Source organism: Desmodus rotundus, chromosome 5, assembly GCF_022682495.2.
Source record: "Desmodus rotundus isolate HL8 chromosome 5, HLdesRot8A.1, whole genome shotgun sequence".
Lineage (NCBI taxonomy): Eukaryota > Metazoa > Chordata > Mammalia > Chiroptera > Phyllostomidae > Desmodus > Desmodus rotundus.
This window is the reverse complement of record NC_071391.1, coordinates 105,177,097-105,193,668: the sequence shown is the minus strand read 5'-3', so window position 1 is coordinate 105,193,668 and position 16,572 is coordinate 105,177,097. Positions and strand designations below refer to the sequence as shown.

Here is a 16,572-nt window from a genome sequence, read left to right as displayed (position 1 = left end):
TTTTATTGGCATGCAGAACAATTAAAATCATGCACATCATTAAGTGTGGCTTGAATCGAATTCAAGTAAGTCCTCATAAAGCCGAAGATCCTAGACATGGAAACAACTTTTAAGAGCTCGCTCAGTCCAGATTCTAATATTCAAGCTCTACCATATTCTCACCCACGCTTACTTGGTAACATGCACTGCTAGTTCCCCGACCTCACCTGCCCATGATCTCAATGAGTTGAGGGACCATCGGTGGGAACCAGGTGGGGTGAGAGGTTGTGATCATCACCACTAGCATCTCCAGAATCTGTTCGTGGAGCCACAATCTCTATAACAACTTATTCCTGTAACCAAGCTGACAGTCACAACTAATAAAGCAGATGGGGCCGTGAAGTAGGAGGGGTTATCTGGCCCTCACAGTTGACAAATACACAGAATCAAATTTATAGCAGAACCAGGTTTAGAATCCACAACTCCCAAGCCCAAATCCAGGGCTCCCTGTCACCAGCTCCCTTGGGCTCCTGAAAGGACCAAGGCCACTGTAGCTTAGGTCCTACCCAGGGCAACCTACAAGCAGGGCTGGAGGGCTGGCTGGGCATGGCTGCTGGGAAAGAGCTGGCACTGACTTGGTTCAACTGTGGGGAAACGTGACGTGTACTGTGAACCACGGAGAAGGGCATGGGGCCCTTTCACTACAGAAGATTTGCGAAAACGCTGAGGAAATCCCCAGACAGCCTGTGCAGTGCAGCCTTTAGTCGTGCGGGGTAAAGCAGCTGCAGCGAACCTCGGTCCCCATCCCCACCGCCCTCAGGCATCCCAAGCCCATGGCGTGAGAGTCAGCTCCCCATGGTCTGCACCATTGCATCTTGCCGAAGCCAGTTTCTCCATGAAACCCCAGACTGCGGGATGTGAGCCAACGTGTTATTTGACCTCTTCTCCCTCATGTAAAAATGAAGGACAAATTAACAAAAGAACATGCAAACTACTGACCAAACTGACAGATATAAATAGAAATATTAAAAACATTAAGACAAAAGAACCCAACCATACAGAAACACCATAAAGGTAATTTCCCTAAATTTAAAACAGCTATTGACCAAATTGTACACTTATGTGAAATCGAAAAGCAAACAAAAACAACTTAAGCCTTAATTGCCGAGCTCATGGTACAAAATTTAAGGAAGGGTTGTAGGCTAAATGCCTGAAGTTTGCAATTCCTGGACTAAGAGTCAAAATGACAGACAACTTTCCAGCCTTCATTCAGGGGTCCACGGCACCCAAAACACACATGTGAACGAGAAGATGCTAGACCGAGTGTCATCAAAATCTCAGAAATTTGGACAAAACGCAGCATAGAATAAAGTTAAAAAATAAGGTCACTTGGAGAAAAAAAGTTGCAATATGTCTAACAAGCTAATGATTACTAGCCTAGGTTTTACATAGTTTCTACTGATCAATAAGGAAAATGCAAACAATTCTATGGAAAATTGAGGAATAGATGTAAAAGCATTCTACCAAGGGGAAAATATAAATATCCAGTAAATAGGAGTAATTGGTTTACTGTAGTAGTAATTAGCAAAATGCAAATCAAAGCAATAGTGAGAACGGGTTTCTGGCTGTCGGGAAGGCACACACTGAGATGGTGATGGGCGATGCAAGGAAAGGGATTCAGGTGTGGGCGGGCACGTCAGTCAGCCCAGGCTTTCTAGAAAGCAAGTTTGCAAGAGCTATGAAAAACCTAGACCTGTGTACTCTTTGACCCCTCAATTCTACCTACAAGAATCTATCAGTTCAGTAACTTTCCACTTCAAAAGCTGGAAAAATCCAATTCGAAATGGATTAAAAAATAAAAATATTCGTGTGTTTTTTTAATATTGGATCATATAATTGGGAGTCCAGGAGTATCAGAGAATCAGCGTTGCTGAGTTGATGAGTCTACAATGTTAGCAGGGATCGGCATCATTTTCAGTCTCTAAACTGACATTGACGGCTGAAGACCAGGTTCCTTCAAGGCTGTAAGATAGATAGCTAGCTGCCTGTGATGATCGCAACTGCACGCTCATACACACCCTGCAAGAAAGAGAATGTCTCTCCCACATCAAAGCCTTCCAGGTGTGTCTGGGCCAACTTGGGAGGCATGCTGTGTCAGTCAAACCCTAGCAAGAAACATGTGACATTCAAACTTGGCAATTTAACGTAAGTGTGATACAAGGAGTTATTTACAAAAATGTGGGCAAAGCATAGGAAAATCCCAAGACACAGGACAGAACCCCAGGGCTACTGACAATAGGATACACCCCTTGGCATCAGCAGTCCTGAGGGGACAAGAGGAGGACATGGTCACTAGAGCCGAGAGAGAGCTTTGTGAAGGGGACCACTAGACAGGAGGTAGGATCCTCATCACGAAAAGCAGTCACCCTGGGGCAACCCCCCACCCCGGGGGAAAGAACCGGGGGTAAAAACCCTAGCCTTACTCTCTGCCCACCCTCCAATGTCCACCCTGTGGATCTTGAAGGGCTGCTGGAAGACACCCAGCAGAGTCTAGGCCTTTGCCCCTCAGGTGCATGTTCTTCCTCCATGGGTAAGAAATCTGTGTTCCCTACTCCTAGCGAAATATAAAAGGACATCAGCTTGTATGTTCATTCACCTACTGATGGCTTGGGCTCCCAGGTTTGGGCAATAATTAATAAAGTTACTATAAAGATTCACGTGCAAATTTTTATGTGGAGTGCCATTGCTGGATCACATGGTAAGACTGTGGTTACCTTTGTTTAAAAATAAAATTGCCAGACTCTGTCCAAAGTGGCTGTAATATGTTGCAACCCCACCAGCAATAGTTGAGTTCCTGCTGTTTCACATCCTCACCAGCATTTGGTATTGTCAGTATTCTGGATTTTGGCCATTCTAATAGGTAGAGAAGGTATCTCCTTATTTTTTAATTTGCCTTTTCCTGATGACATATGATGTGGAACATATTTCACATGCATACCTTCTTGGATAAAGTGTGTTGTTCAAATGTTTTGTCCATTTTTTAAAAAAAATTTTTGTTCAAGTACATTTGTCTCCATTTTCACCCACCACGCCCCCTGCCCCACCCATCCCTGCCTCCCACCTTCAAACCCACCCCCTTTCGCTTTGTCCATGTGTCCTGCATACATGTTCCTTGATGCCCCCACATTATCCTCTATTATCTCCTCCCTCCTCCTCTCTGGTTACTGTCAGATTGTTCTTTATTTCTATGTCTCTGGTTGTATTTTGCTGGCTTGTTTGTTCTGTTGATTAGGTTCCACTTATAGGTGAGATCATGTGGTATTTCTCTTTCAGCGATTGGCTTGTTTCACTTAGCATAATGCTCTCCAGTTCCATCCATGCTGTCGCAAAGGGTAGAAGCTCCTTCTTTCTTTCTGCTGCGTGGAATTCCATTGTGTAAATGTACCATAGTTTTTTGATCCACTCATTTACTGATGGGCACTTAGGTTGCTTCCAGCACTTGGCTATTGTAAATTGTGCTGCTGTGAACATTGGGGTGCATAGGTTCTTTTGAACTGGTGTTTCAGGGTTCTTAGGATATATATAGTCCCAATAGTAGTATTGCTGGTTGTTTGTTCTCACATTATTGAATTATAAGAGATCTTTGTATATTTTAAGTTTCATCTATTTCATTTCACTTTTGTTAATATGCCTACTGGAAAATTTTAAATTCCCTACGTTTGCACATCACGTTATATTTACATGGGACACCAGTTTAAGGATGAACTGTGGCACCAGGAAGCCCCAGGAATAGCATGTCCTGAAGGGGTCGTGTGCTCACCCAGCATGTGGGGAAAGCACCGGGGCTGAGAGGGCAAAATGCAACATCTTGGTGTAGCACTTCACACTCACTTTCGCAACCCCCAAAATCAAAACATTAAATTTCCAGCTTTTTAAATTTCAACACCAAGTAATAGGTGCAGCTGGCATGCTCATCTGGTGTCTCGGCTTCCCGCCCCTCTGCCCCCGCCCCCAGATCCAGGGCTTCGGGGCTCAGGCCACTTTGTGGCACCTGGATTTTCGTGCCTCCAACCCTCACTGGCCCGGGACATCCTGCTTACTTCATTCACACAGAGTTTTCCAGAATACACATCTGCTCTTGCCACTGTGTTCTAAAATCTGCAATGACTCCCTGTTGCTGGAACAATAAAATTCAAGCTCCTTGGCATGTGTCCTGGCAAGGGACAGATGCACACTCACAGGCAGCACAGCGGGGAGGATGCCAGCAGCCAGGGAGCACTCACAAAAGTGAGGCAGGCCCAGAGAAAGCACAGGACATGAAGCACCAGGGCTCCCGGCAGCTGGCAGCTAGAGTCTATCACCTTCTCCAGAGGAGAAGGGGTGGGGGATGGAGGCGACTGGTGTAAGAGAAGGCTGGAGCTGGGGAGGGGGCTACTCTAACTCAGTCTCCCCCTCTCTCTGATTCCCCATGGCCTGAGCATGATCAGGAGACAGGACAAGAGACCTTGGAAGTTGCCCACAGGGTCAGTCTCACAGATACAGAGCAGGATGATACAGGGTACCCCCCATCACTACCTGCCCTGCTCCAGGAAGTTCACCTTTCTCTGGCCAAGAAATCCCTCTAAAATGCAACCTCCTGCATACCACTCCCCTGAGGACAGCCCTCCACACTGTCTACCCCACCAGCTCTGCAGTGAGACCCCGAGACCTTTTGGGAGCTGATGCTGCTCATCTCCTTGCTCACCTTAGCTTCATGAATGCAAATGTTTGGCTCATCGCAAACCCCTTAAAGAGTCATCTTTAGCCTCTGCCCTTACTGCAGAGAGGGCCCAGCAGCCAGGGCATCCAGAGACGGTGAATCACCTTTACTATCTGCCACCCACACGCCCCCCCCCCCCCCCCCCCCCCCCCCCCCCCCCCCGCCATGAACTGAGCGGCGGTCAGCTGTGTTTTCTGTGACCAGCAGAGGGTGCAATGACACCGAGAGACAGCAAGCGACAGGGTGGCCTCTGGAGCTCACACTTGGGCCAAGCTGCTGGAGCTAAGCCCTGTCAGTTCCTACAGGTAGGACCTCTTTTCTAACCATGGAATTGTGCTTTTCAAACTATTTTTTTACTATAATCCACTCTTTGAAATGCATTTTACTTTGCTGGCCAGTTCACATGTACATGTCTAGTTATTATAGACTTTTAATATTAACCCACCAAAATCTAATTGCTCAAGGTATTTCATAGTGAAGTAAATTCAAAATATAAATAGTTTAGCAAAATTAAATTTTTTTGATTAATTAAAGTGGACTTTTGGTCTTTCTACCTTCAGTAAATTAGTTTTTAAATAGTTTGGCCCTGGCTGGTGTAGCTCAGGAGGTTGGAGCGTTGTCCCAGAGCCAGAGTTGTGGGTTTGATCCCAGGTCAGAGCACATACCAGGTCAGGTTGCAGGTTTAATCCCCAGTCCGGGTGCACACGATCCCCGGTCTAGGTGCACACAGGAGGCAACCGATCGATGCTTCTCTCTCACGTTGTTTTGTCTCTCTCTCCCTTCCTGTCTCCCTTCCTCTCTCTCTAAGAGCAATGAAAACATGTCTTCAAGTGAGGATAAAAAAATTTTTAAGTAGTTTGTTTTTATATGGCTGGCACATTTACTTTGTAACATGTTCAGGTTTTTAGCTATTGAATACATGAAGGTGTTTAGTAGTGAACACATGAAACGTGTATTAGTACATATTTTTTACCGTATGCCTAATTTTTTTGGATTTTTCAGTATGACTTATTTTGAAATGTTCTGTCAAATGCAGATAACAAAAATTATGAAAATCTGACTGTGTAACATAATAAAGGCCTACAGTCTCCTTAAAATGTAACACTTACTTTTCATGTATCATTTATTTTCTGAGCAGCATAATGCACGACATTTTAATTAATACCAGAAAGTTATCACATTCACAAGTCATACACAGTTACGGGGGGAAATATTTTGTCATCAACTCTGTTACATGGTAAAAGATAAACTGTGGCATATAAAAATTTTTAAGTTTATTTGAGCAGAGCACCATTTGAATTGGGCAGCCTCTCATCCAGCACACAGAACGGAGCTCCAAGGGGCTGGACAAAATGAAAGGCTATTGTAGGCAGAAGAGAGTGGGGACAAGGAGGTTATGCTGGGCAGAAAAGCTGGTAGGTTATGGCCAGGTCATTTCCTTCGGGAGGGAGAGGAGGGGGCTATCAGTCAGGTCACCTACCTAGAACTGTTCAGGGGATTCCTGATGAGCAGGTTTGAGATTCCATTTGGTGAGGGTGGGGGTGGGAGGGTGGTTTACCCTAATCAACTACATTGGGCCTGTTGTCTTGTTTTTTGGGTTTTTTTTTAGACAAACATAACAATAATTATCTCATATGTAGATTCATGCTCCAAATAATTCTCATCCTTAGTTTAAGCGTCTTGTTGGCACGGAAAAGTCATCATAGGACACAGGAGTAGGAAACGAACTGCGGGGGTGCCTTGTGAGATGAATGGAACTTTCTTAGGTGTCTACAGATGCCAAACAAGAGACACCACATTTTGTGAGTCTGGATGCAACAGTGTCAGATGGAGCTGCTCAGGAGCTATTCACAAAGCAACACAATTCATTGATTCATGATTCATCGTTAAAGGCAAAATGGCCGTCACTTTAACCAGCCTGTGTGAAAGCTGTCTGCACTGTTTGAGACCCATGGAAAAAAAAGAAAAGTTTCACTTTTAAATGATAAATAATGATGGATTATTAAGTTAAGGTTTTTACTGCAGGGATAAATATATGCAAGTACCTGTACTTAGTTAATACCAAGTTGGAATCCCAGAACAGAAATTCTATAGGAAAAACTACTGGGAGGGGGCGGGGGGTAGGATATTCAATGAGTAAAAGAGCTTCCTACTCGCTAATCTCACTGGGGCTCATTTCACAATTCTTGACTGGGTAAAATGAAAAGTCAGTGTATTCCTTCCGCCCAAGATGGTTTGTCATTCCAACAGGCTCAGCCAAATTGCAGGAGGTGCAGATGAACCACCCAGAGTAGGCAGCCGACTCTAGTGTGTTCCGGGATCCCACCTCTGCCCTATAGAAGACGAAGGACTTCGATTTTTTTTCCTTCAAGTCAACCAGCTGGGCAAGATTCTGCTTCTGTGAGGTAAAAGGGATTAATTAGCCAGCGTAGCCTTCGAAGGGGAGAAAATGCAGCCTGTGGGCTCTTGGAGCCCAGAGGCAAGTAGGAGGGCAAGAAGCTCTTCTACCCAAAGCTTCCTGGAGGTCATGCACCTGCTGAACCAGCCAAGGTGAGAATTTGTGGAGGGTGAGAGGCATGGCAGGTCTTGGCCTTCCTCTTTGGGCTGGCTGAGGGGACAGGAAAATCGATGGGAGTGCTCACCTTCAGCTGGAGGATCGGCTGGTTTTTTTTCTTGTCCCTCTTACAGCAGAGACAGAGATCTCCTTTGGAGACCGCCAAGAAAATTGGACTTCCCTTGTGCTCATAGACCGAGCAGCTGATGCGACAGGGTAAGGTAAAGAAGGTCTCTGGGAAAAAAACAGTCACAAAAGAGGGATTGGTCTTCAGAGCAGGGAAGAGGCCTTCTGTATGCGGGGGCTTCAGGCTCCTTCACTTCAGCCCAAGCCTCCTCTTCCCCCACAGTCCACAAAGACTTCCCTCAGACCTGGTCACCAGCACAGACCGCCATTCCATTCGTAGGGGTCCCTGGGGCTCCTCAGCACACTGCCCACCCCCTGCTGGAGCTGGAGGTGTCCTACAGCCTGAGCTGAGCCCCAGAGGGAAGACCTTCCCCTGGATGCGGAGGACAGACAACAGCCAAGGGAGAAAGAGTCACCTGGGCGTATGTACTGTTTATCTGGAACTGCTAGGAGAGTCCCAGAGTCCAGCACCAATACTTTGTGGTCCTTGTCGTGAATGACGAATTTCTCTGGGACTTTGGTCACCACTTTTGGACCTAGATCAATATAACCAAATAGCAACACTTCATATTGGAAATGAAAACTCAATCCTTCCTAGCCCACAGGGAGGGTCTCAGCCCAGCCCTCCTCCTGTCTATGGACTTGAACATCTGCCCACTAAACACCTGTCCCGCCCCAGGCTGCCTGCCTTGTTCCAGACCAGCAATTCAGCACACATGTGAGCACATGGGTTTCCGATTTTGACCCATGGGTTCAAATCCAAGCTCTGTGACTTACTGCTTTGGGATATAGGATAAGTCACTAAATGTCCCCAATCCCCAAAGCCCTCCCAGGTAAAGTGGGGTAATAACAACACCTACCTTGCAGGGGCATTGGGAGGATTAAAATGCTTACTCAAATGAATGGCCCTTAGCCTCCCTCATGGTCATAACCAGGTGTCTGAGTATGGAAGGAACTCCATACATGTTAATCATTATCCTTCTTAACCCCACCTGCTGCAACCTCTCCCGGGGACACCACGCTCCTAGCAATGTGTGGGGTGAAACAGACCCTTCCACTGGCTGGAACAATGGAGCCAGAGTGGGGTGGGGATGAGAGATGGAGGCAGGAAGCACCCAGGACGCCAGCATCGTGAAGACCAGCTGGTACTCCAGGCCCATCAGAAAGCTACAGGGTTTGCGCCTGGCCCTGGAGGAACCTCTCTGAATTCACAGGACCAGCCACCGTGGTGGCCAGGGGATTTCCCAGGGCAGGGCTCCTGGGAGAACATTCAGGCCAGTCCTGCCCACAGGTGGGGCCTTGCACAGAAACCCTCCCTACCGGGTCTCTGAATGGGTGGGAGGCCCGCCCCTCACTGAGGGGCTCGGGGACCTGACTGATGGGGGCAGGAGCCCACAAGTGGGCCAATGACAGTCTGGGATGGTGTTTGTAAACTGTGAAATATGATAATACAGTAACCACTGCACCAAGTGATAGTGTCATGTAATTACTGTGATGGGTAATTACAACAGGGAGAGGACGTCTCAGGCCTCATTCCTCTCCCATGCAACAAGCACACGTCTCTGGCTGGTCTCCTGCCCCGGCAGTGGGGGACTCTTCCCCTAACACTGGCTCTTTGTGGCCTCCTCCCTGAAGGCCTCCTCAGCCCCCTCTGTGTGGGAGGGCTTCCTGTCTGGGCTGCCACAGTACTCTGCACGCACACCTGCAGCACAGGTGTTGGTGTCCCTGTGTCGTCTCCCTATGGCAGCAGAAGCTCCTGAGTGCAGGCCCCCTGTCTGACTTGGCAAGATCGTTCTTGGCCCAGCCCAGTGTCCCAAGCATCATAGACACTCAGCATTCATGGCAGGGATAAGTGGCCCAGGTGAGATTCTAAGAACCCCTGCAATGATGTGGGGTCAGGTGAGAATGTGGGTCACAGCCCTGAGTAGCACTAGAATCTCTTCAGGGACTTCTCTGGGCCACCCCAGACATTCTGAGTGCATGGGACTGATGCAGATTGATTCAAAATCATGAAGCCAGATTAACTCCAAACCTTCCAACTTCTCAAACATTAACCACACACTCAACTCTGCCTTTCTGCCAGCCCCAGTGCTGGCCATGTGGCTGCTCTGAGGGCCACCCTCTGAGTGGCATGGCCTGAGGCCGTGGTTTTCAGGCTCAGCTGCACATTGGACCACCTTGTGGATGATGTTTTAAGACTGTGGATGCCTGGGCCTCATACCCCCAAGATTCTGATTCAACTGGTCCAGGGTGAGGCACAGAAGCTAGTGCTATATAAGTTGCATTTCTATCACTACCACTGTGTTTTTAATTCTTAAATATTTCTTAAATCACATACTATGTTCATGGATTAGAAGAATTAACATCATTGAAATGTCCATACTAGCCAAAGCAATCTATAGATTCGATGCAATTCCTATTAAAATAACAATGGCATATTTCACAGATCTAGAACAAATATTCCAAAATTTTATATGGAACCAAAAATGACACTGAATAGCCTCAGCAATCTTGTGAAAGAAGGACAAAGTTGGAGAGATCACAAAACTGGATTTCAAACTATACTACAAAGCCATTGTAATCAAACAGCCTGGTACTGGCACAAGAACAGGCATATAGATCAATGTAATGGAACAGAGAGCCCAGAAATCAACGATGCCTTTATGGTCAATCAATATTTGACAAAGGAGGCAAGAGCATACGATGCAGTAAAAACAGTCTCTTCAACAAACTGTGTTGGGAAAATTGGACTGGCATACGCAAAAAAATGAAAATAGGTGACCAACATACACCATACACAAGAATAAACTCAAAATGAATAAAAGACTTAAATGTAAAGTGTGAAACCATAAAAATCCTAGAAGAAAACATAGGCAGTAAGATCTCAGACACAGCAATATTTTTGCCAATATATCTCCTCGGGCAAGGGAAACAAAGGAAAAAATAAACAAATGGGACTATATCAAACTATATAAAAAGCTTCTACACAGCAAAAGAAACCATCAACAAAATGAAAAGACAACCCACTGTATGGGAGGGCATATTTGCCAATGATACATCTGATAAGGAGTTAATTTTCAAAATGTATGAAGAACTTATACAATACAACTCAACACCAAGAAGACAAAAAATCCAATTTAAAAATGGGCAAAGGACCTGAATATATACTTCTCCAAAGAGAACATACAAATGGCCAATAGACATATGAAAAAATGCTCAATGTCACTAATTTTCAGAGAAATGCAAATTAAAACCACAATGAGATATCACCTCACACCTGACAGAATGGCCATCATCAACAAATCAACAAACAGCAAGTGCTGGCGAGGATATGGAGAAAAGGGAACGCTAGTGCACTGTTGGTGGGAATGCAGACTGGTGCAGCCACTGTGGAAAACAGCATGGAATTTCCTCAGAAAACTAAAAATGGAACTGCCTTTTGAGCCAGAGACCCCACTTCTGGGAATATATGCTAAGAGTCCTGAAACACCAATCAGAAAGAATATATGCACTCCCGTGTTCGTAGCAGCCAAGATCTGGAAACAGCCCAAGTGCCCCATCAGTAGATGAGGGGATAAAAAATCAGTGGTGCATTTACACAATGGAATACTACATGGCTATAAAAAAGAAGGAAATCTTACCCTTTGGAGCCGCATGGATGATCCCAGAGAATATTATGCTAAGCGAAATAAGCCAGTCAGAGAAAGACAAACACCATGTGATCTTACTCATGTGTGGAATCTAATGAACAAAATAAACTGACAAACAAAACCAAACCAGGAGCATGAATACAGGGAACAGACTGACAGGTCTCAGAGGGACGGGGTGGGGGCTGGAAGAGACTAGCCAAAGAACATGTATGCCTTTGTGCACAGCCCATGGACACAGGCAACAGTGTGGTAGAGGTGGGGGCAGGGGCTGGGGGGCAAAGGGGAAAATTGGAGGACATCCATAACAATGTTAACAATAACATTGTTTACATATATGAGGGGGACCCCCTAAAATGGAATTTGTTTACAAAAATGTGTATTTATTCTTACATGTTTAAACTTCAGTCACCTTCAAAGCACTCTCCACTTGATGCAATACACCTACCGAGATGTTTTCCACTCCTCAAAACAGTTTTTGAACTCAGCGATTTTGATGCCTTTTAGTGCTTCTGCTGTTTCCCTTTGAGGACTTTTTTATCCAGCAAAACAAAAAAAAAGTCACTTGGGGTGAGATCAGGTGAAGAGAGAGAATGGGGTGGTGGGGGGGGGTCATGCTGGTTTTGGTCAAAAACTGCTGAACACTCAGTGCGGTGTGGGCAAGTGTGCTCGTAAATCACCCATCATGAAATGGACAAACACACTGAAAGAGACTTCAAAGAACATTCACTGAAGCCCAATGCAGGCTCTCACAACAACGCCAGCTGGTGCACTGATACAGATGGGTTCCTAGAACACTCACCTAGTGGGGGAAGCCTGTACTACAAGGGGCTCACCTCCAGAAGATAATTCCAGAGTTTTTGGGGGTCCCCTCTCGTATTTCCTAGATCTGTCTTTTTACTTCTGTTTCCCTCCTAACACACCCTGACTTGGGACCCCACTGTCTTTCATTCAGCCTTGTTCATGTCCTCTCTCGCTTTAGTCCTGACACCAAATCCATTCCTCAAATGTCCTGCTTGAGGCCTCAGGAGACCTGTCAATGCTTTTATGGTGGTCTTTCCTGCAGGGCAGTCGTCCTCACTTTCCCGTGTATCACAATAACCCTGGTGTCTGCACAAGCAGACCCCTGAGCCCCACACCCAGAGTTTCCAATACACGAGTCTATGGGGGAGCCAGAGAATTTTCGTTCCCAACAAATTCCCAGGAGCTATTGCTGCTTCTGGTCCAAGGACCACACACTGAGAACCCTGCCCCCGGGTGCGGCTGGGGCGGGGGTGGGGGGGGCGGCTACAGCCCTGATGAGAAGTCAGAATAGGCTCAACAGACAGGCCTGTGTGGTAGCCCCACCAATGGGGCCCAGTGCAGAGCAGGGGCAGGCACCTCCCACCTACAGCGAAACCAAAACCAACTGAACCACATGGGGCAGCAGCAGTGAAGGCTCCCAGGGATACAGGAGCCGTGCCGGCATCGTGCACACCTTCTCCCATTTGAGACTCACTGCCCTCTTCCCCTGGAGGAAATCATGTGTTCACACATGGCCTGTGGTGGCGCTGGGACTCAGGCCAAGGTCTCCTGACTCTGCCCTGGGCAGGGGATGGTGACAGCAGCCTTACACCTGACTCAGGCCAACAGATGTTGTAGTTCCTTAAATCTTAACATGTTGCTTACTACCTGTGCACCTGTGGCTGGTAGCCTCCTTGTCTTCCTCAGTTTCTGCACCCAGAAAGTGGTGACATTAACATTTCCTCCTGGGGTTACTGTGAGGTTCACCTGTGGCCTGTAGGAAGGGTCCTAGCTCCCTGTGCCCATGGTACTCAGCGCCATGGGTCCCTTACGCACCCTTCCTACCAGGTTTCTGGTTTTCACAGGCACTGCGAGGAGGTCGCAGCTGCCAGCAATGGGCAGCAGAAGAACCTGGGATGCTTCCCCGGTTCAAACTCCTTCTCCTGAGCCGCTCGGCAGGGATGCGTGAACCCCCCTCTGCAGTCCCGTCTTTCTTATTGACCCTTCTGAGATTTCAGAGAAGCCTCAGCCCCAAGCCGGCACCCTTAGGTGTCCCTCATCTCTGGTTCTCCCACTCCCCTGAGAGAGCCCAGTGGCACCATCCCCAGCCCACCCTCACCAGGCTGCCCAGGGGCCATACCTGCGTGTGCAGAGTTCAGAGAGGCACGGCTCGGGCCTGGCTCCAGGGGACCGCTGGCCAGATCTGGAATCAGAGATAGCGAGGTCGGCATGCACATCGGGGATTTTTGAGGGAATCAAGAGCCTTGAGGGGCCATTTAATGCCATTACTTACCTTTTGTGTGTTTTCAGAAACATGAAGAACAGAGACAGTAATGACATTAAAAATAGCTTTGCTGGTCAAAGATGGTGGGAATGGAGATGGAGTGGAGTTGAGTACAGAACGTCCTACAAACATCCACATTAACTCAGGGGCAGAGCAAACATCGCTCACAACTGGGAGAGTGCCCGTGGGTCCCGCCTGGTAAGACATGAAGTCTGAGAAATGCTGGAATGAAATCAGACACCAGACTTTTGTACTAAGAGCACGCAGAGCTTGTGGCAAAAGAAACTCCACCTGTGCTCTGTGTGAAGGTTCTACCGGCCTGGACGCTGGGACACGGCAGCATGTGTTCCCGGGACAGAGTGAGCATGGCAGCCACTTTGTAGCCCCTGTGCTAGGGGTGGGGTTGGGCCCAAGCCTCTGTTGTCTCTGTTACCGGATCCACAGTTGTCAGCCCAGGGTCCTGACTTTTAGTTTCAAACTCCGATGGTCACATGTGAGTTAAAAGCTCAGGGATGTGGCTTCTGGCATGTCACAGGCCTCTCCCTTCACACTCATGCATCGGACAGTCGTGGAGGCCAAAATTTTGCTTTTAACGTCTCCCTCAAGCCAATGCCCAAGTACTTTCCTCCGGGGAGTGCTCAGGAGCACAGGGCCACCGCCCAGTCCAGACTCAGAGACACCGCTCCCCACTGTAGATGCCTCCTCTGCTGGGCAGTCGGGGGACAGAGATGCATTTGGAGGATTCAAAACCATCCTATTGGTGAGTCAGGACTTCAAACCCCAAGTCTCTGGTGAACTTGACCCATTTATCTACCACCTGCTGCCCCGGGATCCTGCGACTAAGCTTCATTTGCTCTTGAGAATTTCCATCGTCTAATTCACCTAACCAGGTAATTTTCAAAGCTCAGTCTCCATGCCAGGTGCCCAGGGAGGCCAGGGACTGTCCACAGATCCTCAGAGGGTCCTGCTTCAAGGAGTTCACAGGTGCATTTTCACAAGAACCTCACCTTCTGAGCTGCACTCAGCTTCAGATATTTCCAGGTCTCCAGAGTCCATCTTTACACCTGTGCTCTCCTCCAGGAAGGACATTTTCAGCATGATGAAATGACTCAACAGGAGCCTGGGATGAAGGGCAGGGCCTGAGGGGACAGGAAGGACACTGGCTATGGCATCTCTGACCCCAAGAGACCTTGCCGACCTCCCTCTCTGCTCGGAAATGTTTGCTGCATCCAGCAAGGCCTCGCGGGGCCCACCCTGCTCTTCCCTGCAGCCCTCCCCCTTGGGTCGTTGCCCTGCCAGAGCAACATTTCCCAACCTGTGGGTCACAGTATCATTCCTATGGATCTAGCTCAATCTGTATTGCTCTAATCCTGCGGCTGGAAAACTGTAGCCCACAGGCCAAATCCATCCCATTCTTGTTTTTTGAATAAAGTTTTATTGGAACATGGTCATGTCCTTGTTTGCATGTCATCTATGGCTGCTCTCTGGCTACACAGCAGAAATGAGTATTGAAGAAGAGTTCATCTGGCCAGCAAAGCTTATAATGCTGACTGTCCCGATCTTTACAGAAAGAGGTGCCCCTCCCTGCCCCTTGCCCAGCCCGCCCCAGCACCGCCCTCCCCCCCCCCCCCCCCCCGCCCCCGGAGGTAGTCTTTGCAAAGAAAGGCAGTTTCTTTGCAGCCTCTGCTCCTGGAAAACAGAGGCTCCCAAAGGAACCAAGACACTCAACTCCTGGTGTGTTAAGGCAGGGCTCACATGGGAGCCCCCACCCCACCCGGTATTGTGTGCCACTCTCACCCAGTTCACACAGAACTTTCCCCGGTGTCAGTTCAGGACCACACAGTGAGGGCGGGGCAAGCCTTCGGGCTCCCATTCTACAGATGAAAACCGGAAAGTGAGTGACTCCTCAAGGGTCACACCACTTTTAAGATGGCAGATGGGCAATTTGTGTAGAAAACCCATCTTTGAAGAATGGTTTAGGAGTGTGACAAAGGGAGCTAAATGGTTTTGCAAAAAATAAGTGGGAAGAAAGGGCTCCAGGGCCAGGCAGCAAGGACAGTGAGGAGAAGGAGAGGGTGATTGCCTGCAGCCTGGGGACAGGGGGTCGGCGGATCCTTGACGTGTGGACAGACATCCACTATGTGGTTTTGCATTGTCTGGTTTTTGTCTGCGTCCCCTGAACCCAAAGCACAACTGCCTTTGCAGTCTTGGGGGTAAATGAAGGGACACAGAGAATTGGTGGCAGTGGAGAAGGCAGAGAACTTGGCAGCCAGAGCACAGAAGAAGAGAGATATGGCAGAAATGTAGGTGCCCAAATATGCAAAGATACTGGTGGTGCTGCTGCTGGAGCAGAGTGACACCCACAGGCAGGAGGACCTGCCAGTGTCCCCGTGAGCTCCTTATGGACCAGGCCACCTAGACCGAGATAAATGCAAGAGGGGCCCGCAGGGCTCCCTAAAGAAGCAGTGCATTTGACCATCTGAGCTCCACCAATTCCCACCTAAGAACACTCAAAATATGGCATCCCAATATCTCTCTCTGACGACCAGTACTTCCCAGACTCTGAAGTCAGTCTGCTCAGCCTTCAGAAAAGGTGCTTGCATCTTCCTAAGGTTTCCGGAGCTCAGCGTGTGCCTGGCCCTTTAGCGAGGCTCTGATTACTGGCATAGCCATCCTAGGACATTGCAGGCTGCTGCTGGGCTGAGAGCAAGGTGGCGGAAGGGTGATATTTAGGCATTCGGGGAGTCCATAGAGAAGCTTCTAGTAGGGAAACAGCAGGGTAGGGGCAACGGTGCCCCACCCCCCCATCATATCTGTTGGCCCCTTGGGCTGGGGGTGAGGACCACATACCTGGACCAGGGATCCCTGGGGTCTGCGGCTCTGTCTTGGGTGCCTGCAGCTCTGGTCTTCTGCCTTCAGGATCTCTGATCCAGAGAAGCCAGATCTCACCCGCATTATGAACAATCAGCTTGGGGGTGTATATGTGAACGTCACAGAAGCATTCCTTTAGCCAATAATAATAGCTTCTCAGGTCATCTGTCGTCACTCCTCACCTGCCATCTTTCGCCCTGTGGTCATAAACAAATGCCTACAGGGTAGTGTCACTCTGCCAAGGACGTGCCATATCAGTTCAGCACATTTTAACATCCTCGAGACAGACAGTGTGGCTGCCCGTCCACCCCAACCACAAAGGTGTGGGGAAGAGACACGAGGAAAATAG

General features: G+C 48.2%; 1 protein-coding gene across 1 annotated transcript; it reads right to left on the bottom strand.

The window, feature by feature from the left end:
* Positions 1 to 6,887: 6,887 nt before the first annotated feature.
* Positions 6,888 to 14,441, bottom strand: IL37 (interleukin 37). The gene is made up of 5 exons (XM_024558635.2): positions 14,360 to 14,441; positions 13,209 to 13,271; positions 7,835 to 7,954; positions 7,381 to 7,526; positions 6,888 to 7,136 (listed from the first exon to the last, which is right to left on the bottom strand). Exons 1-5 carry the CDS (start codon positions 14,439 to 14,441, stop codon positions 6,888 to 6,890), a joined length of 660 nt encoding a protein of 219 aa, XP_024414403.2.
* Between the last annotated feature and the right edge of the window lie 2,131 nt (positions 14,442 to 16,572).

Coding starts and splice junctions, on each gene's coding strand:
- IL37 (XM_024558635.2), bottom strand. CDS start 14,441: ATGTCCTTCCTGGAGGAGAGCACAGGTGTAAAGATGGACTCTGGAGAC. Junction 7,527..7,834: donor TAAACAGTACATACGCCCAG/GTGACTCTTTCT, acceptor TTTTTTTCCCAG/AGACCTTCTTTACCTTACCC. Junction 7,137..7,380: donor AGCCGATCCTCCAGCTGAAG/GTGAGCACTCCC, acceptor TTTACCTCACAG/AAGCAGAATCTTGCCCAGCT.